At 45.4% G+C, this 25,195-nt stretch overlaps 1 protein-coding gene across 1 annotated transcript in view; it reads left to right on the forward strand.

The window, feature by feature from the left end:
* The first annotated feature begins 9,715 nt into the window (after nucleotides 1-9,715).
* The window catches only part of MMD (monocyte to macrophage differentiation associated), a 46,681-nt gene continuing 31,201 nt past the window's right edge, over nucleotides 9,716-25,195 (forward strand). Inside the window, exon 1 of the mRNA XM_069952191.1 lies at nucleotides 9,716-9,868. Within this exon, the coding sequence (XP_069808292.1) occupies nucleotides 9,846-9,868 (23 nt within the window). The 5' untranslated portion in view covers nucleotides 9,716-9,845. The remainder of the gene's footprint in view (nucleotides 9,869-25,195) is intronic.

Below are 25,195 nucleotides of genomic sequence, written 5' to 3' on the forward strand. Positions count from 1 at the left end.
TTCACACAGTGAAGCGAGCGGCTCCGGCCACTTGCTTCACTGTTGGCTATGGGAAGCTCTGATGTGGGCGCGCGCTGATCATGTATCGGCCGGGTGTTCACGCAATGTGAACATAGCCTAATTTAGAAACCCACCTGTGGATGTATTTTAAGGGTATGTTCACACATACAGGATTCGCGGCAGATTTGATGGTGCAGATCCACAGCAGATTTGATATCAATGTAACTAAATAACTGAACACAGCATCAAATCTGCTGCAGATCCTGTACGTGTGAAGGCACACCTGAAACATACTGATTCTTTGTGTAACATCATAGGAAAGTCCACCGAAAAGTGAGAGTAAGAGAGGTAACAGTATCACTCTAAAGAGCATCTATCACAGGGTTATGGTCCTTTTACACGGGACGATTGTCGTTCGTTTTTGCACGATAACGATTGAATTCGAACGATAATCGTACGTGTAAACGCTGCAAACGATCAAACAACGAGTGAGAAATCGTTCATTTTGATCTTTCAACATGTTCTTAAATCATCGTTGATCTTTCGCAAAAAATTCGCAGATCGTTCAGTGTAAACATTCTTTCAACGATTTCCCCTATGTGTGAGATTGGCTTAAACGATCGCAAAACAATCGCATAGCGAATTTTCCGTACGATGTATCGTTCCGTCTAAGCGCTGATCGTAATAAAAAAAACATTGTTCATTCAAAATTGTTAATAGTGCGATCGGGCGAATTATCGCACCGTGTAAAAGTACCATAACTCAACAACTTTTACTGAAGGTCCACCTACCGAGGTGAAGGTGTCTGAGCTGAACATCATTAGTAAACGTGTTGCACTCCCTCAGTAGTATATAGCCCCCCTGGGCACTCCCCCAGTAGTATATAGCTCCCCTGGGCACTCCCCCAGTAGTATATAGCCCCTCGTGTGCTCCCCCAATAGTATATAGGCCTCTGCTTTGTGCTCCCCAGTAGTATATATACCCCCTGTGCGCTCCCCAAGTAGTATATAGCACCCCTGCTGTGTGCTCCCCCTCCCATATAGCATATAACATTAAAAAACAAACACTTTTACTCACCTGGGTCCAGGTGTCTCCTCTTCTCTTCCCCTCTTGTGGTGGCACTGCAGCGATCAAGCGATCAGAGGCCGCTCTCCCCTTGTCCTGGTGTCAGCGATCCAGTGAAGTCACTTGAGCGCCAAAACCAGAGACAGGACAAAGCGGCCTCTTGTGACCGCTGCAGGCCACAAGAGTAACTGACAGGGAGGGAGCCGATGGCTCCTTCTCTGTCAGTACTGCTCCTGCACAGTAACTATGAGCTCTTGTTATGCGCGCTCATAGTTACTATGCAGAGGGGAGCAGTGCAGCTTAGTATACAGGTATACTAAGCTGCAGCAGACAGCTAGTCTCCGTTCAGACCGCAAAGCACAAGTTGTGGACCCCGGGTCTATAATTTCAAGTAACTTTGAAGAGCTGGGGTCCATCCCCATCACCTTTGCTTGTACGTGGCGAGAACCTGTACAGCACACGTCCAGAGTACTTGCAACTTTTAAAAAGGTAATGGAAAGGAAAATACTTAAAAGGCTCATTCTAATCCTTGCTGTGGGCTTCCCTCTCTTCCTTGTACACTACTAACCTCTGGTCTTGAGACCAGCGACAAACTGTTATAAACAGCAGCCTATAGTGATGGAGGGGGTTTGCAGGGCAGTCACAGGGGTCTCAGTTCTCATGTGACTAGAGTGGCAAAATCTCATGACAATATAATAGTAGGGAAATGATTATAGGGCCTCTATTTAGCTTCCAGCTTTGTTTGTCTTTTACATTACACCGGGGCACTGGGTTGCAGAACATTGTGTTTTGTGTCTGTGGTTGTGCAGACCATTTTAGCTCAGCTTCTCTCTTAGGGCCGGTAATTATTACTGTTGTACAACAAGCAACGTTCCCCATGGGTGACATATGTGTATTGTTACTGCTGCTGGATTCTTATCAGTAAGCGGCAAACACAGTAGTGAAATGGAGACTGATAGCAAACACACAAGTAATGACACCGCTGCAAACAGTGTTAACACTTTACAGAAACAGAATCTAAACATGAAGTTCAGCATGAACAGTGCAAGGTGTCACATCGGTATCATATTTGTCTCACTAATGCTGATATAAAGTGTTTAGCTAAGGATAAGAACAATATTGGCACAAATGTCTGATATTTACCTTTCTGCATTGAAGTCTGATATACTTACTTTCACTTATAATATCTATATTTACCCAAAGAAACAATGTAGTATTTCAACTGCACATTCTTAGAACTATCTTAGCCATGCCTTAGTACATCTTAAAGGGCAACTCCAGCAGTTATATAACTTTGTAATGTGTGTTAATCAGCTGTCTGGAGCCGTTACGCCTCTCCGCCCCCCCCCCCCTTGAAACTCCCTTCCGCCCCCACCCCATAAGTAAAAAAAAAAAAAGCATCACATGGCTTCCAGCTTGCTCTGCCCTGATTGGTTAAGCAAGCTGGAAATGTAAAGGCTGCCGATTCACCAGTAGCCTTTTCTCTCCCATTCATGCCAGAGGAACCTGGAAGTGCTGAAGAACTGAAAATGCAGACGGGGCTGACGGGGACTGCAGCCAGCGGGAATTTCAAATGGCGATCGACTCAGGAGGGATGGGGAGTATAAGATCTGTGTCTGTCAGTGTTTTTTTTTCCCCTACCGCCGGAGTTGTCCTTTAATGAGGTAGTTCCTTTAAGCGGTAGTTCGCCAACTTTTTTTTTTTCTTTCAAATCAACTGGTCCCAGCAAATGCAGGAGATTTGTAATTTACTTCAATAAAAAAAATTCAAGTCTTTCAGTACTTAACAGCTACTTTATGTCCTGCAGGAAGTGATGTATTCTTTCCAGTCTGTGTTCTTCTTTCCACTTATATTTTGTAAGACAGGGAGCTAACCTATTCCTATCACAATAGTGGATGCTACCAGAAAACAGAAAGGACACTAATAGGTGCACCCACAAATAATCAGCAATATGTATAATTTTTATTAAACATGAATTCCTCCTTTACAAAAAGCTAGACAGACAATTAAAAACACTTAAAAAAACACCCACATGGGTTAAATATACATAGAAGTAAACATGATAAGTTAAACTTCTACACTAAAGCGCCACCTACAAAATATCATGGAATCCACAACCATAAATATGAAAATATATCTAATCCCTTACTGCTGGGAATGAATGCCACTTCCTATTTCCTCTTAAAGGGACTGTACCATCAGGCCTGGGCTGAAGCACTGGAGGCGGGCAGACCCACCTCCAGTGGGAGGAAACCTCTGCCCCTCTATGACAGTGCTCCATTAGAATCAATGGAGCTGTATCATAGAGGAACGGATGTTTCCTCCCATTGGGGGTGGGTCAGCCCGCCTCCAGTGCTTCAGCCCAGGCCTGATGGTCCAGTCCCTTTAATAAAGTGTTTTGTGCAAAAAAAAACAATAAATATGTCATAAATAAAGAATTGAAGTGCTAATAATACTGATAAACCTCCAAAAACAACAAATAACCACCAATAATATAACAATCATACCCTCAAAAAATAACAAATCCCCCTAGGATACCAGGAAATAGGTATCATCCATCCCAACAGCAGCATGAAATATCACATAGTATCAAACAGATATCACCCAGGATCCCAATGGGCTGCTACAAACAGAACCCTCTCTCCAGATTGGAAAGAATGCCATTTCATGCAGGACATACAGCAGCTGATAAAAACTGGAAGACTTGAGATTTTTAAATAGAACTAAATTAAAAATCTCTGGCACCAGTTAATTTGAAAGAATTTTCTTGCTGAACTGCCCCTTCAAAGATTTAGGTCCCGTTGAACTGAATTTGTAAACAACCTTATGGGCACATTTATATTAGGCCTGTGCGCTTAATAATAAATTTTGTAAAAAGTGTACTAGCCTCAAAATGAAATGTGCAAATGAACTCAAGTCAGAAAACCACCGTGAAAGTCCTATACTCACAAATGGTAACCTGAAATGACAGGAACATAGTTGGACGTGTATTGTGGAGGTAGGTCAAAAATGTTGCAAGAAATGGATCAGGGTGTTAAAGATAGATGGTTAGCTTTAGGGATGGTCCGAACTGAGTTCGGTTCGGGTTCGTACGAACCCAAACTCTCAGTAATGATTCCCGCTGTCTGCCCGCTCCGTGCAGCGGGCGGATCCAGCGGGAGGACCGCCTGGAAAACTGGGATACAGCCATAGCCATAGGCTGTATTCCAGTTTTCCAGGCGGTCCTCCTGCTGTATCCACCCGCTCCACGGAGCGGGCAGACAGCGGGAATCTGATGCAGAGCGTTCGGGTTCATAGGAACCCGAACCTCGGAGGGTTCGGACCATCCCTAGTTAGCTTCTTCAAGAAAGTTTTTATGAATATTGGCTTAGCAGAAGAGGGCCTCCAAAGAACTGCAGAATCCCCAAAGTAAGCACCATCACATACTGTAGTAGCACTAGTAATAGTAAGAATCCCAAAGACTGTCTACTCACTCTGTAATTAGTAAGAGGCTGCCAGGTGTTCTAACATGTCTAAAAATGTGTGACATATGAGAATTCGGCTTCCATTGCTCATTGCAGATTCATGTACACATGTCACAAGAATACTTAACTACTGGGAAGTGAAAGGGTTCCTCCAGCTGGAACTATAAATGACTAAAAGAACAGAGTGCATTTTATATCTTGTACTTCAGTTCCTCGCCATGTTAGAAAATGAGAGCCTCATGGGTTACATCGATAAGCGTGCAATCGGCTAATCGAAATCCTGCAAACTCCTCATATTTTGTATGGTTTGCTTCCGTTGTACACTGTTTAGTAAGCTCACACAAGTAGTAAAAGTACTACTTTATGCACTTTAGGTTGGGTTCACACGTAACAGAATCGCAGCGGATTTCCTGTACTAGAATAGGTTTACATACTTGCAGCAGAATTCTCATCCTGCTGGGAGTATGTCCCGCTCAGCCGGTGGGACTGTACATTGATTGGCTGAGGGGATGTCAGAACGCCAGGAGCCCCAGAAGCAAGCTGGTGCTTTGACCGGTAATGTATGTACCGCGCTGTCGCAGGTTAGGAGGGGGCGGGGTTTACATACTCACAGTGTAATGAAAATTCTGCTGCGAGTATGTAATCTTATTCAAACTGATAGTACGGGAATCGCAGTGGATTTTGCTTCAATCTTGCAGCATGAAATCCGCTGTGATTCCGTTACATGTGCGGCACAAAGGGCCAACTAACCCACAGAAACCTGGATAACCCCTCACCGCTGTTAAACTTTTAATCAAACTAATAAAATACATTGCGTATTGGAAAACTTAAAAGACCTCTACTACCATAGATAAAGATATCGGACGTGATATATGTGACACTGATAACATGACATGGCTGTATGGTGTATGGCGTCTGCTCTGACCCAGTGTGTGATCCGATGTTTTACCGCACTATGAAATAAAGATTGAAGTTCATACACTATTACTGGGTGAGTGCCCTTATCTTTCCTTCTACTCACAAGTGTGTGACACTGATAACAGTCACCAGCCGGTGACACAATGGCTATTAGTTAACCATCTGACAAGTAGCTGCAGACTATCCTGTCATTATAACGCAACTATGATAGAGGATTTTTGAAACACCTAACAACTAGCTTCTCTCCATCTGGAGCTTCATCAGGTATAAGGCTAATGGCGGTATGCTTTGCGTCGTTTGGCCTTAAATAACATAGGTCTGTGATGTCACTAACAATGTGGGGCAACGCACTGATTGGCTGAGCGGGACGTCCATCTGGGAACCCCCGAAGCAAGCCAGAGCGCAGAGCAGGTAATGTATGCTCCGGCCAGCGGGGGGTTAAGAGGGATGTCAATCCCGCTGCAAGTATGTATTCTCATTCAAAATAACAGACAAGGGATTTGCAGCGTGAAATCCACTGCGTATCCGTTACGTGTGAAACTGGCCTAAGAAAATCTGTGCTTCTGGTTGCATCTACAAATTGCCTGTGCCAGACACTGAGCGCCCCTCCATGTAACAGGTGGGGACCTAAAGCATAAAAACGTTTCAGACAAGTAGGTCACGTGCCTCTGTGTACTTTTGTATGAAGCCTATAGGTAATATCCGATTGCCATTTAGATGTGTTTGAGTGCTCGTACCTGGCTGCTCGTATGAATTGTCTGAGTATATGCAAACAGATGGGAACACTTCCTGGAGCAAGACATGAGAAGAGTGTGTGCACATGCAAATATTTGAGCTAGCACTTTTCCCGAGCGCTTCCCTGACAATCGTACATACATAGGTACAGTTACAAAGTTAGTACGGTTGAAAAAAGACACATGTCCATCAAGTTCAACCAATGAGGGGGTGGATGAAGGGAAGGGGATGGGTGATGGGTAGGTTCTATACATATGCATACCATGTTGCATTCACAATTATCAGAAATCCCCAGTCAAAAATGATGTATTAACTATAACAAAGTGTAAAGTGTGTTCTCTATTTGTACTTTGTAAAGTCTTTGTCCTCCCGGTATTTGACCTTAAAGCGTGGAACCTACATTGCAGCAGCAGTTCAGGAAAGATTTCGCCCACTGGAGTAAACATGTCAGTCCTATGTTATATACATGGTCCTATAGACATGTCCAGTGCACTCAGACATAGGACAACTAACCCCCATCCTGCATAGGAAAAATATATGGTAATTAGATTGGACGTGTCATGTGACCGCAACAAAATGAAGGATTTCTACATTTCATTTCCATTTTCGAGGATGACCATTGCTGATTAACCTACAGGTTTCAGCAGTGTTAATTTAAGTAATGAATGATGTTCCTTTATATATTTCTATTGTTATTAAACTATTATTGTCGGGCAGAATTCATGTTAACTATATAGAAGAATATAAATGTTAAAGGGCAAATGATCAGATCCACTGGATCTACTATGCAGGAAGATCTGATCTAGTTGTTGAAGTCAATACAATTGCTACAAAAGCCAGCTACATCGGCACAATGTATACATCTATGGACGCAACTCTGGATCACTAGAACACTTCACTCGGTCACTCAGAATCAAGTGGTGTTCTGTCTATAGATTATAGCACATCATCCACAGTTCCTTGCAAGAATAGTAGAACCAGTGTTACTCACTCGTTTTCGTGCTAACATGCGCTTCCTCTTGGCCTATAGGAAGGGCTGAGAGGAAGCGCATGTTAGCGCAAAACACAGCGCCTGTATACTTTGCATCTGAGACCATGTGTTTGAAAAAAACATACTGGTATTCAAGAGGGTATATGCACACGGAGTAATTCTGGCGGAAAACTTATATGCTCGGGCAAATTCCGCTGTCCGCCCAAAGAATTGACATGTGAATTCTTTGGGCGAACGACGGAATCCGTCTGACCATAGAATAGAGTCTCTGGAGCTGGAAGGGAGGGAAGCGGGAGTGCGCGGGGACAAGCAGCAGATTGCGTACTGAGTTTTCCGCCAGAATTACTCTGTGTGCATAAACCCTATCTCTGTAATGTCTGATCTTGTCTGTGTAAGAATGTCTGGACAGCTTAGCTTTGGATATCCAGGTACAATTAAAATTGTAGTTGTAGATCAGCTGGACGGCAGCAGCTTCCCCATCCAGGCTCTACAGACACCTCCATAAAGGTTCTCCTTGGATGTTATATGTAATCATCCCTGGAAACTCCATCCTACGGGTACAAACCCACACACCGTATACGCAGCTTATTTACTGCTGCGATACGCAGCAAATACGCAGCAGATTAGATCTAAATAACTGAACACAGCCTCAAATCTGCTTCAAATCTGCTGCGTTTTTGCTGCGTATTTGCTGTGTATACGGTGTGTGGGTTTGTACCCTAACTGTATATTTCTGCTAATAAAGATACATCTCACAGGAGGTTTAAAGGGAATCTGTTAGTACCCGGACTGGACCCAAGGTGTTGACAGTGTAGTATAGGCGTGTGTCTCCTTGTGTACATGGTCCCCGTTTAGAAAGCCTCTAACAAACATCCTCTAACCAAGTGTCAAAGAGGACTAGTGGCATTGCTTGTGTTGCACTTTGGCACGCCTCACCACTACTTCCTCCTCCCAATATTCATGCATACTTAACTACTAGCCTGCCTTCTGCTCCCCGTTGGTGTCATGTAGTTGCGTGCACACACTGTTGCTGGCAAGGGCCGTGCCCCGACTTGCCAGTTCCCGTCTGCGGCGACGATTCCCTCTGGGGGCGCACTCCTGGTAATGCTGTTTGTGCATGCACCATATGACAGAAGAGCAATGCACGCATGCTGAGGACCTGAAGCCAGTGCCCCCAGTTGAAATGCTCAACATGCGCGCGCCGCTCTTCTGCCCTATGGCGCATGCACGAACAGCGTTACCTGGAGTGTGCCCCCAGAGGGGATCGTCGGTGCAGGCGTGAACTGGTAAGTCTGTGTGTGGCCCATGAACACAGCATTGAGTGCATACAACTACATGATGCCAATGGGGAGAAGGAGGCAGGCTAATAGATATATATGCATGAATATAGGAAATAAGAAGGAGTGGTGAGGCATGCCGAAGTGCAGAACAAGTCATGCCACTACTCCTCTTTGACACTTGCGTAGAGCGTGTTTGTTAGAGGCTTTCTAAACAGGGACCATGCGGACAAGGGGACACACACCTATACCACACTGCCAGCACCTCGGGTCCTGTCCGGGTGCTCAGAGATTCCCTTTAAAGGGGTTATCCAGCACTACAAAAACATGGCCACTTTTCCCCCTCTCTTGTCTCCAGGTCAGGTGCAGTTTGCAATTAAAGGGAACCTGTCACTGGGGGTGCGGGCACAGAGCCCGCCCGCCCGACCTCCTGGTGCCGCCCCCGGATACTTACCCTTTCTGACGAGTCCCGTTCCTGAAGCTAGTCCTGGGACGAAGATATCAGTGCCCGAAGCTGTGCGCGGGTGCCGCTGAGATTGGTCCGATGCCCATAGAGGATGACGGCTCCATTCATTCTCTATGGGCGTCGGACTCACCTCAGCAGCGCACGTGCACGGCTTCAGGCGATTAGATCTTTGTCCCAGGACTGGCTCCAGGAACGGGACTCGTCAGAAAGGGTAAGTATCCGGGGGCGGCACCAGGAGGTCGGGCGGACGGGCTCTGTGCCGGCGTCCCCAGTGACAGGTTCCCTTTAAGCTCCATTTACTTCAATAGAGCTGAGTTCCAAACCCCACCCAATCTGGAGACAAGAGAGGGGGAAATGTGGCCACGTGTTTGGAGCGCTGGATAACCCCTTTAAGTAGCACTAAGGACTTCAATTGTTTCTATTTGTAAAAGGACTGAATATTATGAAGACAATGGAGCAGAGGTATGATGGAGAGGTATGACACTGAAACACACCGTTGCCCATGGCAGCTTCCCTTTGTATCCTCCTGCTTTATGACTGGTAGCCATAAGCAGCACACACGGTGTCCTCAGCCTCCATAGCCCCGGCAGACTGGGAGGCGCTTGCGTCACTCTGGTGTCTTCTCTCCTCAGCGCTTGCCTCGGAGGCAGTGAACCGGTTACACAGGAAAGGGGCGGGGCTAGCCGTGCCGTCAATCAAGCAGCCGGCTCTCATCGGTTGTGTGTAGGGATGATTAGTGGCAGCTGACGTCACCGTAGAGGCGGGGACATGAGTGGTGGACTGAGCAGGGGGCGGGGTTACTGCCCGGCTGCCTGGAGAGTGGGGCGCTCGGCGGTGCCAGTGTCCGGGGCTCTGCCTGCTGGCTGTCCGATGAGGACTCCACCTCTCCGGCTATCCGTGCCTGGCGTCCGTCCTGTAGCGGCTCAGACATGGTGGCCAAGGACTTAAAACGGTAGGTGATGGAGAGGGGCTGACAGAGGGGCTCCATTGTGGAGGGAGGAGGGGGCGCTCTTCCCCCCTGGCAGCATGCTGCCTACTCCTCCACCCACCCAGCAGTGTGCAGCTCACCCGGGATCATTCATTGACAGGCGCCAGGGATGGGACCCACGCTGGCACCGGGGATGCCTCCTCCACACATTGCCTTATTGGGAGATGCGGAGCTAGTGCTGTGTGCCTGCTGACAGATCCCCCCCCCCCCCGGAGATAGTGCTGTGTGCCTGCTGACAGATCCCCCCCCCCCCCCCGGAGATAGTGCTGTGTGCCTGCTGACAGATCCCCCCCGGAGATAGTGCTGTGTGCCTGCTGACAGATCCCCCCGGAGATAGTGCTGTGTGCCTGCTGACAGATCCCCCCCGGAGATAGTGCTGTGTGCCTGCTGACAGATCCCCCCCCGGAGATAGTGCTGTGTGCCTGCTGACAGATCCCCCCCCCGGAAATAGTGCTGTGTGCCTGCTGACAGATCCCCCCCCCCGGAAATAGTGCTGTGTGCCTGCTGACAGATCCCCCCCCCCGGAAATAGTGCTGTGTGCCTGCTGACAGATCCCCCCCCCCCCGGAAATAGTGCTGTGTGCCTGCTGACAGATCCCCCCCCCGAAAATAGTGCTGTGTGCCTGCTGACAGATCCCCCCCCCCCGGAAATAGTGCTGTGTGCCTGCTGACAGATCCCCCCCCGGAAATAGTGCTGTGTGCCTGCTGACAGATCCCCCCCCCCGGAAATAGTGCTGTGTGCCTGCTGACAGATCCCCCCCCGGAGATAGTGCTGTGTGCCTGCTGACAGATCACCCCCCCCCCCCCCCGGAGATAGTGCTGTGTGCCTGCTGACAGATCAGATCACCCCCCCCCCCCCCCCCCCCCCGGAGCTAGTGCTGTGTGCCTGCTGGCAGATCACCCCCCACCGGAGCTAGTGCTGTGTGCCTGCTGGCAGATCCCCCCCACCGGAGCTAGTGCTTTGTGCCTGCTGGCAGATCCCCCCCACCGGAGCTAGTGCCTGCGGACACCATGGTGAGCCATACTGGAGCCATCATATTCTAGATCCACTGTGGCATCATATACTGGATCCACTGTGGCATCATATACATGGATCCACTGTTCCATCATGGCACCAATACTGGACCTATCTTTGCACGAATACTGGTTCCATCATAGCACCAATAATGGACCCATCTTTGCACCAATACTAGACCCATCTTTTCACCATTACTGGTTTCACCATGGCACCAATACTGGTTCCATCATAGCACCAATACTGGACCCATCTTTTCACCAATACTGGTTCCACCATGGCACCAATACTGGACCCATCTTTGCACCAGTACTGGATCCATCATGTCACCAATACCCAGACTGGTCCTATTACCATCCCCGTGGAAAAGTATAGATCATAGCACTGATACTGGGTCCATCATGGCACTGATACCCAGACTAGTCGTCTTATCATGTCCCCAGTTCTCATCATATAAAGTATAGATCATGGCACCAATACCCTGACTTTCTCTCTTGCCATATTGCCTCTTGCATACATCCATTATTACTGTCCCCAATTGTAGATACACAATAACACCCGTATACAGCCACATCACGTCTATGAGCCCATACTCACCACTGTATTCTGCGCTCCATGCATTTACCCAGAATCCCATTGGGGCTTCTAGATTTTTTTTATTATCCTTGTGTATGTAATTGTGTGTGGCCCCTGATGACGCTCCGTGGCCCCCCTTGCATTCTCCAGTGATTTTGCAGATGTATAAAGTATATACTGTCCAGACTGGTTCCTCTTCATTGTATATCATTGCCGGTGATAGCTACGTGTTGTTACCATGTCTGCAGTATATAGCTAGAGGCGTTATGTGTCCTGTCATAAGTATATATACAGGATATATGGAATATAACATAATAATTCAGTGTTATCATATTGTCTATGATCAGCAATCATATTCAGGATCAGTAGACCTATCATCCTTATATATAACTATAACTGCCATAGACTTCCCTTAGGATCTGCCATCTTTCTGAGACTTGGACGGCTCCAGTAGTGATACGTGGGCACATTGATGAAAAATGTCCACAATATATCAAGACGCTGGTGCCCACCTTGATGGGATACCTATGAGCAATAGGTGTCTATGACCATTCTGCAGGCTGGACATGACTTCTTAGGCCGGTGGGCAGAGCTAGGATAACAGCTGGAACATGGGAGGAAGGGGATTACTTCATTGTGAGGAGGGGGAGCACTGGGCTGGGCTACTGGATTGGCTTCTCTATTGACAAGGCAGCTCCATCACTGGCAGGTTGGGTCCAGACTATCTCATTGGTGGGCCGGCCCCTATAGAGAGAAGACCTGGACTCCTAGCTAGAAAGCCTGAATGATTCTTTGTGTGGACTTCAGGATTGTATGGTGACAAGATTCATCTCATCATGTTCACTGTGGGAAGGTAGTGGCATTGCTGTTACACTTGTGCTGAAGGGTAGACTCTCGCTTTATCACCATCTTGTTGTTTTCTATATGAGTGTGTGGGATTATATATATATATATATATATATATATATATATATATATATATATATAGTTTTTATTTTAGGCACAGTTATAATTTTATTTTCTTTCTCAGTCTGTTAACCTGTAGATTGTTCTTTGTGCTATAATAGCAGAATGAGATTTCAGGAGCTAATAAAACTGCTTACATGTTCTTATTTATTACTGACTTTATCTTTGTGTCAAGAAGGGAAAAGTTGTCTTTAAATTCTTGAAAATCCAGATTACATGAGTTGTAAGGAGACGTGTCCTGGGGGTTTCATGTTTTATTCAAGGTGCATGACGATTGTTGTTTTTTTCAATAGTTTGGTATCTATCTATCTATCTATCTATCTATCTATCTATCTATCTATCTATCTATCTATCTCCTATCTATCTATCTATCTCCTATCTATCCCCTATCTATCTCCTATCTATCTATCTCCTATCTATCTATCTCCTATCTATCTATCTATCTATCTATCTATCTATCTATCTATCTATCTATCTTTGTCATGTCACCAGTCTTAAAATTTCTTATATAAACCTGGAAAAGTTGCAGCACTTGTAATAGGATTCTGATTTCATTCACCGATCTCTTCACAACAAGCCTATTAAAAAAAAAATCTCTAATATGGGGCTGAAACGTCACTCTGAAAAAGCCCAATTTTTTACCTCGTTTTTGAAAGTTCTCCAACTTTTCCTCTTTTATATACGAAAATGTGTCAGGTGGCACCAAATGTCTCTTTTTGTAGTGCCGCACCTCTCTGTCTTGGATAGATGGATGGATAGATAGGTATGACGTAGGTAATAGGAGGCGAATAGATGACATGGATAGTAACATAGGTAAATGGTAGATGGAGTTGGCATAGTTAATATGATGGATGGATACGGCATAGATAAAATGATAGGTATGAGATACACTAATTGGCTATAAGTGAGATATATGGGCAAATATACAGATATTGGGGGAGATTTATCAAACATGGTGTCAAGTGAAACTGGCTCAGTTGCCCCTAGCAACCAATCAGATTCCACCTTTCATTCTTCACAGACTCTTTGGAAAATGAAAGGTGGAATCTGATTGGTTGCTAGGGGCAACTGAGCTAGTTTCACTTTACACCATGTTTGATAAATCTCCCCCAATAGATCTATATAATCTATCTATATATGTATCTTGTATCTTTCTATATATAACCTAACTACCTGTGTGTATCTATATACTAGTATGTATCTGTTCATACATCTATGTCGTATCTCTCTTTATCTCTCTCGTATCTTTTCTATGTATAGATGATGATTTTTCGTCTCTTATATATGGCCCCCATGATACACAGTGACTATTTTGTGTTGGGTGTCTGTAGATTGGGAATGATTTCTCTCCCTGTCAAAGAAAACTGGTGACAATCCAAAGTTCACTTCCTATCTTGTTACACTCCATTAAAGCCCTGGGTTGCTTCAGAACATCATTGATAAAGTGTATCTGCTTCCCAGCAGAGCTGTCTGATGCAGTTTAGTGCTTCTTACCTTCTCTCTTTATGGCGTACATTGACATTGACATAAAGCAGATGGTTCACTTTCTAGTGTGCGGCTATTCTTCATCACCTCCTTCCGAACATCCTGGCGCTGCTCTAGAACCCACCATCCATCTGCTGGAAGGGGGCTTCTTAGGCGTTATGTGATGAGTAAGAGGTTTCTGTACGAACAACAAACGTGCAGATCTATAGAATTTTGTTACCACGTATTTGTACCTGTTGTCTCATAGTGTCGGGGTCTAGAGCAGTGGCGTCCATCCTGTTGCTATTTTTTATATGTTTATATGTTTCCAATAGAGATGAGCGAACCTCGAGCATGCTCGAGTCGATCCGAACCCGAACTTTCGGCATTTGATTAGCGGTGGCTGCTGAAGTTGGATAAAGCCCTAAGGCTATGTGGAAAACATGGATATAGTCATTGGCTGTATCCATGTTTTCCAGACAACCTTAGAGCTTTATCCAAGTTCAGCAGCCCCAGCTAATCAAATACCGAACGTTCGGGTTCGGATCAGCTCGAACCCGAACCCGGTTCGCTCATCTCTAGTTTCCAATGATTGTCAGCAGTAAGGGGTGACACTGCCCCTCTGCTGCCACCTGTGGCCATGTCATGAACTGCAGGGCTTCAGAAGATAAAGAGAAATTCTAGCTGTGACATTTCCTTTAGGAACTGTCTAGAGCAGTAACAGATCCCCATAGAAAATCCATCCTGCTCTGCACAGTTTCTGACATGGACAGAGGTGGCAGCAGAGAGCACTGTGTCAGACTGGAAAGAAAACACCACTTCCTGCAGGACATACAGTAGCTAATAAGTACTGGACTTGATATTAGACTAACAATGAGAGAATAAAGCTTTTGTCTTTACTTTTTATCCATTTGATATATTCCTGCAACATGCTGTTCTGTCTTATCATACAGCATACACCTTTAAACGCCGCTACCTTATACTTCTAATCTTTCTATTATGTAGGTCTTGTATACAGATTGTTTTGATGTGGTAGTGAATGGAGGAGATTGGTGTGCAGCCATATATGCCTATAATTTGAGTACTGTAATTGATATATTTCCTAGCTGTAGGTAAGAAATATGTATTTTTTCCTTACAGTGGTGTTACATGGCTTCTTGTTGTCATCGCATAGACAAGGATCATAGCAGTAGTAGCTGTAGCTCCTCCTAGGTCTCATATTGCATCCTTATTGCATTGATTCTCACAGTCCGACTTCCTAGATTTATAAACTCACTCACACAAGAGAATGAAACCAACTTGCATCTTAAAGGGGTTTAGGCAGTCATTACTTGTTATAACAAAAAAATGATCACTTTAAGTTGTTTTGATGTCTCCACGTTCTTCAGGTGATCCACTAATCTACGGGATAGGGAACCTTTGAGAAAGCTTTGGCTGCCCAGGCATGATGGGAAATGTAGTTCTGCAACAGCTGGACGCTCCGAAGGTTCCTCATCTCTGGGGTAACCTGGCAGTAAGGATCGTTCGGCATTGGAATACTGGTGGCTGAAGAAGTTGGATGTTTTCCCAGACTCCCTAAGGCTACATCTAACTTAAATGGCAAACAATCGGATTAAGCATGCTTGAGTTGGGCTCATGTCTAGTAAGGACCCTTAAAGTGTCACTGTCGTTTTGCAAAACTTTTGACGTTTCATAGAGACAAGTGCTTCAGGGCATACACATCTCCACAGTATGGACAGCCATGTAATACCTGCTCTTTCCTATCGTCTCCCCATCCATACCTGGGATGATTCTTTTATGACATCTACAATATATACTTTAGTAACATAGGATGCGCTTTGTCCCTGCTACTAAATTGTGTTTGTCTACCATATATATTCACATATGTTCTGAATGATCATTCTGCATTTAGGGCTGCTTTTATAGAAGACTACCGAAACACTCATATTGACCAATGAAATAGTATGCAATGTAATTTATATGGGCATTGAACAGAGCATTGGTGGATTGGCCTTCCTGGGGCCCCACTAGTCTTCCTCATGAATATATAATGTGGTGCCAAGTGGAGTGGGCAATCCTCCATTTAGCTTAGGGCCCTATTTCACCGGCCGATTATCGTTCGCATAATCGTTAACTATCTCAAATGAACGCTATTGCGAAAGACCTGAAAACGTTCACTCATTTCTATGGAACGATAATCGTTACTTATAATTGTATTTGCGATTGTTTTGTCTTCGCTATTTCTTCGCTATTGCGTATCTACTGCAAATGGCCGACCGACATCTTATTTAATGCGAACGAGCAACGATAAAAATAGGTCCAGGTCTTATAAAGCGATCAACGATTACTCGTTCGGTCGTTAATCGTTAACTGCATTTCAACCGAACGATTATCGTTTAGATTCGAACGATTTAACGATAATCTGAATGATAATCGTCCGGTGGAATAGGGCCCTATTCCACAGTAACGATAATCGGCCGGATCGGCCCCATTTGGCCCAATTCGGCCGATTATCGTTCGGTGAAATAGAGAGAACGATCAGCCGATGATCGTGTCATCGGCTGATCGTTCGTTTAGGGCCAGACCTAAAATCATCGTTCCCCCACCGCGCATCGCTACGGTTGAATAGCGGGCGACCAACGATTTGACAGCAGCAGCAGCATACATTACCTGTCAGCGCTTCTCCGCGCTGTCTTCATCCCCGGGTCCCGCGCTCTCTATCTTCTGAATGGCCGGTCAGCTGACGGAGCGCTCAGCCAATCACAGGCCGGGACCGCCGCGGCCTGTGATTGGCTGAGTGTGGCCTGTCAGCTGACCGGCCATTCAGATGATAGAGCGCGCGGGACCCTGGGATGAACCGCGGAGAAGCCCTGACAGGTAATGTATGCTGCTGCAAGGGCTGCTAGGACATCGGTAACGATGTCTTTGCAGCCCTCGCTCAACGATCTTCGGGCCGTGGAATAGGCCCAGTAAACCAACGGCGATCTAGCAGATCGCCGCTCGTTTACATCGTTGATCGGGCCCTCCTTGGCCCGTGGAATAGGACCCTAAGGGTACTATTACACAGAACGATAATCGGCCGAATTGGCCCGATTCGGCCGATTATCGCTCCGTGTAATAAATGCAATGATCAGCCGATGACAACGATCATCGGCTGATCATTGATATAGGTTAGAACCTATTTTTGGCGGGGGGGCAACCGTGCACCGCTGCGTGTAATAGCGGTGCACGGGCGGCGACTAACAATATACATTACCCATCCACGTTCCAGGGCTGCTCCTGCCGTCCGCTTCTCCCGGGGTCCCGCCGAGCGGCCATTTCATGTGCAGGACAAATAGATGTTGGAGAAGGTTCAAAGGCTAATCCCCCTAAAAGAATTTGTTATAATTAGGCAATACATCATTTTAAAACTTTAGCATATTCATACCTCCTAAGACGTGAGGCTTATGCAAATATGCCTAAAAGTGGGTGTTTTGGGTGGTTGGTTGTATGGAGACTTAAAGGTGTGCTCCAGCTAAAAATGTTTTCTTTCAAATCAACTGGCGTCAGAAAGTTCCAGAGATTTGTAAATTATTTCTATTAAAAAAATCTCAATCTTCCAGTATTTATCAGCAGCTGTATGTCCTGCAGGAAGTGGTGTATTCTTTCCATTCTGGAGCAGGAGATGTTTTCTATGGGGATTTGCTACAGCTCTGGGTAGTTCTTGTCACAACAGAGGTGGCAGTAGAAAGCATTTTGTCAGACTGCAAAGAATACACCGCTTCCTGAAGGACATACAGCAGCTTATAAGTGCTGGAAAATTGAAAAAAAAAAATTTCTACAAATATCTGGCACTTTTTTTTTTCCACGAGTTGGCTTGAATTTTTCTTCTGCTGGAGTACCCCTTTAAAACTGTAATAGAGGCTACAAATGTGAACATGTGGACATGGCACTCCATAGACAATGGTTAATGGTACAACATAATAAAAGGGTTATCCAGTGCTACAAAAACATGGCCACTTTCTTACAGAGACAGCACCACTCTTGTCTCCAGTTTGGGTGGGGTTTGCAGCTCGGTTCCACTAAAATGAATAGAGCTTAAAGGGGTTATCCAGCGCTACAAAAACATAGCCACTTTCCCCCTTCTGTTGTCTCCAGTTTGGGTGGGGTTTTGAAACTCCGTTCCATTGAAGTAAATGGAGCTTAATTGCAAACCGCACCTGAACTGGAGACAACAGTAGGGGCAAAAGTGGCCATGTTTTTGTAGCGCTGGATAACCCCTTTAATTACAAACCCCACCTGATCTGAAGACAAGAGTCATGCTGTCTCTGGAAGAAAGTGGCCATGTTTTTGTAGCGCTGGATAACCCCTTTAAGCTTGAATCCTTATATTCTGGATATATTCTGGATTAGTAACTGCTCTATCTGAAAGGCAAGTCTTCCAGGGGGGGATTTCTCTGCCACCAACATATCTTGTTCTAGCAAATAAATGGGGGTCCAAGACCCCTCACTTCGTACATATTCTCTCATGTCGCTTTAATGGGCACAAATTTAAGGTGGATTCATATTCAGCAATCGTCTGGTTATAGCCTAGAAACAGCTTATATAATGGGTTACAATGGGAAATCTTTCTTGTGTGCAGTCTTTCTTCTGGTTCTCAATGTAACTATTGTGTATACTTCCATACACTGTCCCAAAGGCAGCAGGAATGGTTTCTCCATGTGAAGCAGTGCTGGCTATGTACATCAGATAATCAGTTTCATGTGTCTGGAGAGCTATTAGCAGATGTCTCCAGGGTTTGTGGCAACCTCAAGTAACCTTTAGCACACTTGGATCACTCAGACTTGACACAGGATTTTGCTGGTTTCCTCATCAAGAAAGACAAATTCAGAAATAGATTCTCTTAAACAGTCTGACCATTGCTCCACTAAGCGGAACATTGATCATCATAAGAGATTGTGGACAGAAAATGGCCCACCTAATCTCACTGGATATTCCTTTTTTTTGTATCCTGTCATAGGTTCCCATTCCAGGCATACTTAAAGTGAATGTCCCACTAGGTACATCGTTCAGTGTTTTCTACATGAACGGATCTGTGCCGGCACTGGGATGCTGGTGCCGCAGTCCTCTTTTTGAACTGCTGCCGGGTTCCTGCGCACAGTGCCGATCTATTCCTGGGCACCGGCCCGCCCCAGAGCAGTGGAAGAGGGCCCACCGGCCCTCAGTGTGGTAAAACCCCCTCCGTGACATGGCTCCATTAGAATCGATAGAGCCGCGTAACAGAGGGGAGATCGTCACACTGGGGGCCGGCGGGCCTGCCTCCAATGCTTCATGCCCGTCCGGTGCTCGGTAAAAGACCGGCAATGTGCGCAGGAAGCGGGCGGCAGTTCATGAAAAGGACCACAGCATTGGTATTCCCACACCGGCGCTGATTCATTCATGTAAAAAAAAAAAAAACCACACCAAGCAATGTACCTAGTGGTACATTCACTTTAAATGGTCACAATGATTTTAGGAAACTTTGTATAAATCAATAGTACAAATAAGTGTAAGAAACTCCTGTTGTTCTATCCTATGTGGTGAACTAGCAACTCACTGAGTAGTAGTACAGGTATAGATGAGGGGTGTAGTAGTACAGGTACAGATGAGAGGTGTGGTAGTAGTAGTACAGGTATAGGATGAGGGGGGGGAAGTAGTAGTACATTGGGGGTGACTGGGGGAAACTGGGGCAGCTGGGGGTGACTGAGGCAGGAGTGCACATAGCCCTCCTCCTCCTCTCCTCACCCCGGTACACATGCAGGTCCCCTCTGGAGGAGCCGAGGAAGCTGCAGGGACTGTACAATAGGGTGATAGCGACGCTGCCATTACTGGAGCTGTACAGCGGGATCGGGTGTCCCGCTGTACAGCTCCAGTCCCTGCAGCTTCCTCGGCTCCTCCAGAGACCGGGGACCTGCGTTTGTGGCCGAGAGGGGAGCGGGACGCTGTGTGTAAGGGGCGGGGGCAGGTCAGTCAGTCACTCACTGCTCTTTTAAGCGGCTGGAGGCTGTTGCGGACTGCCCGCTCGCCCTGCACCTCGCCACAGCTCCTGCCCGCCCGACACTCAGCGCCACCGCTCCCGACACCTCACCGCCCGCCCGCCTTGCATACCGCCGGCCCGACACTCAGCTCGCACCGCCCGCCCTGCTGGAATAATTTTTTGTGAAAATCGAATTTGCCATTTTCACAAAAAATCTAATAGATTCTAACATTCTGTGCGAATTAATCGAATTAATTTGATTAATCGCCCAGCCCTACTTCTAATGCACTATGCCCTCTCTTGTACGCCCTGCTGATCTTTGCTTACTTGGCTGCAGTTATGATGTTCCACCTGTTTATACCCACATAGTACCACACAGTAGGTTACTTGGCTATATACTGCTGCTAGATAGTCCAGGCTTTCAGTTGTGTTAACCACCATGGGGGCAATTTCCAGCTTGGCTCTACACGGAATTAACAGTGTATGGCTGTCACTTCAATTTAGGTTTCGATGGGGAACACTACACAACCTCTTACTGTCATGTCACTGCAACTCTCTGTGGCCATTTTTTCTGCAGCTTCATTGTCCCCAGAGGAGGGTCCAGAAGGATGTGTCTTACTAATGGTGCCAGTACTAGACACAGGTGGAAAATTATTACATTTAAATCTCCTACCCCAGGTTAATCATCTGTAGAGTGCACCTCCCCCCATACTGGTTTAGCATCTAGTCCGATGGAGCTGCACATTAGGTGACCCAGTGATTTACTTAAAGGGGTTATCCAGGCTTCCACTTCCTTTCCAGAAACAGCACCACTCTTGTCTACATTTTGGATGTGGTTTTGCAGCTCAGTTACAGTGAAGTAAATGGAGCTCAATTGCAATATTCATAAATTAAATTTGTGAAGACACATCATGGTTGAAGGGGTGCGGCTTCAACCATTGCATCTAAGAAAGGCGACGGGAAGGATAAAATAAATAACATACTCTTACCTCTTCTGCTCCAGCACTGGTGGCCGTATACCACCGCTCTGGTCCCCGGGTTGTGACGTGTGAGGTCAGCTCAGCCAGTCAGTAGCTGAGGTGGGGCCCCACTACGGCCACTGACTGGCTGAGCGGACCTCACACGTCACAACCCAAGTCCCCACTCAGACCAGGAAGTGGCCGGGGACCAGAGTGGCAGGATGCGGCCACCAGCGCTGGAGTGGGCGAGGTAAGAGCGCTTTTTCTTTAATCCTTCCCAGCACTTGCTTAAAAAAATGGGTCTGGCCGTACTTCTCCTTCATGTGGTTTACAGAGTGTCCGGTCAGGAAGCAAGTGGTACAGGAGTCAGTGAAAGCCTGAAAATCTTTAGTAAAAGCACTTTACATAATTGTATTACTTATGGACCAGTAGGGTTTTAAATACAGGTTTTTGGGCGTATTTCTGTAGGTTGAGAATAGGCTGCAGTGAAAGGGGTAAGCACTGTCATCAGGCCTAAGTAAATCCAACTGGGTTTTAACTAATAGAAACATTTTGTACTAGCAGAGGTAGACAACACACATGCTAGGCTTATTGAGTGACAAGGAAGATAATTATATCGTAAACTCTTTGGATTGGTGAAAAATAAGCTAAAGCAGTGTGAAGAGAAATAGGATTATACAAAAATGTTCCCTATTGTTCCTCTGTGAGGGATTACTCCTACTCATGCCTTACCGTGTGTACAGATGTGGCTAAGAACAGGCTTTTCCTCCTATTAGGTAATTTGTCGCCTGTTTGGGGAAAACAAAGTTATGTTTCTAAAATCTGACACTGATTTATATGACACCACTGAGTTAGCTAAATATAGCTTCTCTTATGCTGCCACTTGGGTAGCTTACTTTACACCAATATTTTTGAATATGGCGTTTCTTACAAATTCTCTTTTCTAGACCAATTTGAAAACTGAATTGATTGGTTTTCTGTGATGGCGTTCTGTAAACCATGCCTACTCATCTACCTGGGTCCCCTGCAGCTTCCAATGTGGCATTGTTTTTTCCCCTGCTTTCCACTTTGCCTCCCTTCTCCCCTAAAGTCAGACTTGTTTTAGCAGTAAAGGCCCGCTCAGCCAGTCACTGACTGCGGCTATGGACTTGTTGACGTCTCACTAAAAATCCGTAGGGGACCCAGGTAGGTGAGTATGTCTTTTTGTTTTTCTTAATACTGTTTCCAGTCATATGGGACATGGTGACAGAGACATTGTTGGAATCCAGCCTGCCAATAATAACTGTACTGTGCTGTAGAGACCCGCCGATGAATAACAGAAGAATGACACGGTGAAACCGTCTAAGAAACAATGCTTTAGCATTATTATGGGTTATACAAATATTTAGTAAAACAGATACAGTAATACCTCGGTTTTTGAGCACTTTGGAACTCGAACTGCTTGGTATTTGAACGAAAATTTACCCAGTAGTGTTTGGAATTCGAACTTTGCTCGGTTTTCGAACCTTTTTTCGAACGTTTTTGCAAGCGTGGATGGTGGGTTGTACCTGGCGAGTTAAGCAGTGGTGAGGCTTCACATACAGTACAGTGCTGTATAAGACTGCTGGAGTGCATATACAGTGCAGTAGTAGTACAGGCAGTGCACCACCATCTCACATACATTACAGTGCTTGGATGGGGGGGACGCTATACAGTAAAGGATGGGTGAGGAGTTGGTGACTACTGTACTATAATTGCTGGTTCTGATTGGTTTCTTATGTTTAATGTCCTGTACAGTATAGTAAACATGTACAGCATACATTTACACATACATAATGATGAAACCGCACACAGTCATGTCCTTTATCGTGTTAATGAGACAGCATTCATTAAGCAAACAGTACTGTAATATGAACATTTTTCGTTCATCCCTACATTTGGGAAGTATTGGCCAGCCCTACAACTATTTTTGTAACAATACAGTATAACATAAGTACAGTATCAGCTCTATAAACCATTCTGTTCCGTCACTGGTATTGGGATCTATACACCATTCTATTCCATCACTGATATCAGCTGTATACCAGGGCGCTAATTACCAGGGAAGGAGGGTGGTCAGTCTGGGGGGTTCCTGTGGCTGCTGGAGCTGCTTCCCGCACGGCACCACAAGGCCACTGTGGGTGCTGTTCCTTGGCCCCTCCTTCCAGCCCAACCACGCCTCCTCCTTCTGCTCTCTACCCTGTCCCCCCTCCATCATGGCCCTGTCAGCGCTGTCGGGTAGGAATTTTAACATGTAAATCTTCTGGTCTTTTTGTGGGGGTCTTCAGATACAAAATCTGCACAAACAAAAAGGTATTTGGTCAGATCGGGGGTGGTCTTCCAAAAGAGAAGCATTGTCCATAGAAAATAATGGGTAAAAAATCGGTCGGGGGGGGGGGAGGAGGGTCTTCTCAAAGAAATGGTCTGCTCGGAAGGTTTCACTGTATACTGGGTCATATAAAACATAAACAAGTCTTTCTGCATTAATTATCTATATTTTCATGTCTTGTCAAGCTGCACTTGCAAATAATTTAGAATGTATTCTTTGAGGCTGGGTTCACACTATGTATATTTGAGGCTGTATTTGTGAGGCTGTATAGCAACCAAAACCAGGAGTGGATTGAAAACACAGAAAGGCTATGTTCACATAATGTTGTAATTGAGTGGATGGCCGTCATTTAATGGCAAATTTTTGCTGTTATTTTAAAACAACGGCTGTTATATTGAAATAATGGCAGTTATTTACCGTTATATGACGGCCATCCACTCAATTTCAACATTGTGTGAACAGATCCTTTCTGTGTTTTCAATCCACTCCTGGTTTTGGTTGCTATGAGGACCTGACTTGAGGACCAAATACTGCCTGAAGTATACAGTGTGTGAACCCAGCCTGAATGTGTAAACCAATTCTGGGGAAGTAAAGCAACAAGACAAGGTTATCCATTTATAACATCTCTGATTTGCATTTCTGGAGAATATTCAGGACAAAGTGTTGTAAGCCACTAAACTTTGCATTTACTTCATTTGGATGTGAACTTTGTTGCCTGCTGAACAATGTGGATACATTTGATGTAATATTTGTATTTCCAGTCATGCACAGCTTAGAAGAACCATAAGTCCCATCAAGTTGTCAAAAAGTAAGACAAATAAGACATTCTCCCCTTTCATACACTGTAAAATTACACAAATTTTACTCCTGAGACCCCCTGTGATCCAGAGATACAGCCAACCAGAAAGACATTTGACTTGTTCACTCAACAGACTATAATAAAGGGAGCAAGTTGTCAGATTAGATTGACAACGGAGAAGACACAAGTGCTGCCACACACTCTCCTCGGCCCTGTCTCAGGATCACAGTGGGTCTCAGGAGTGAGACCCTTTGGAATCAGTCATTTTTGACATGTGAAAAGTTACTGCAAATGACTGTAATACTTTAAATAGAAAGTGATTAGAGATGAGCGAACCTCGAGCATGCTCGAGTCGATCCGAACCCGGACTTTCGGCATTTGATTAGCTGTGGCTGCTGAAGTTGGATAAAGCCCTAAGGCTATGTGGAAATCATGGATATAGTCATTGGCTGTATCCATGTTTTCCAGACAACCTTAGAGCTTTATCCAAGTTCAGTAGCCCCAGCTAATCAAATGCTGATCGTTCGGGTTCGGATGGACTCGAACCCGAACCCGGTTCGCTCATCTCTAAAAGTGATACTAAATCTTACCACTAACAATAAAGCCATGGACATAAAAATTGCAACTGAGGGTGGAGAGCTTTATTAGGGACTGGAGGGTTGCTTTAAGAAAATATCATTTTTAGGTTATCAGGTAGGGTCATGGTAGGAATTTATTTATGATGCATTTCCTTTATATAATTTGTAAAATGGCTCCAAATCAGAGTTTCACTTTAATTTTATCCATCTCTTACCATGTGTCAAGGGGAAAAAGAACAAAGCATGTATTAATTCTAAGAATAGTATAACAATAGGTAATGGAAAATGCTAGCTGGGCATGTGTACTCATGCCTTCACATCACCCACACTGTGTGGAATGGGAAAAAGCCTTATAACATAACAGGATTGAGTAATGCCCTGTTCTAGGCATTGTCTATGCCAGTTTATTACGTATATCCCTACAGTCTGTGGATCATTGAGTGATCTGTCTGCACCCGCCTTCATGTGAAAGGCAGAACTCAAGCAAATCAAGACTAGATGCTCCTAGGGGCAGTCTATGCAAAAAACCTTTCTATAAGGAAAATAAAACATCCTTGTACAGTTTAAGTTAAGGCTAAGGGGTTTGCTTGTTTT

The sequence above is a fragment of the Dendropsophus ebraccatus genome, chromosome 14, assembly GCF_027789765.1.
Source record: "Dendropsophus ebraccatus isolate aDenEbr1 chromosome 14, aDenEbr1.pat, whole genome shotgun sequence".
Taxonomy (NCBI): Eukaryota; Metazoa; Chordata; class Amphibia; order Anura; family Hylidae; genus Dendropsophus; species Dendropsophus ebraccatus.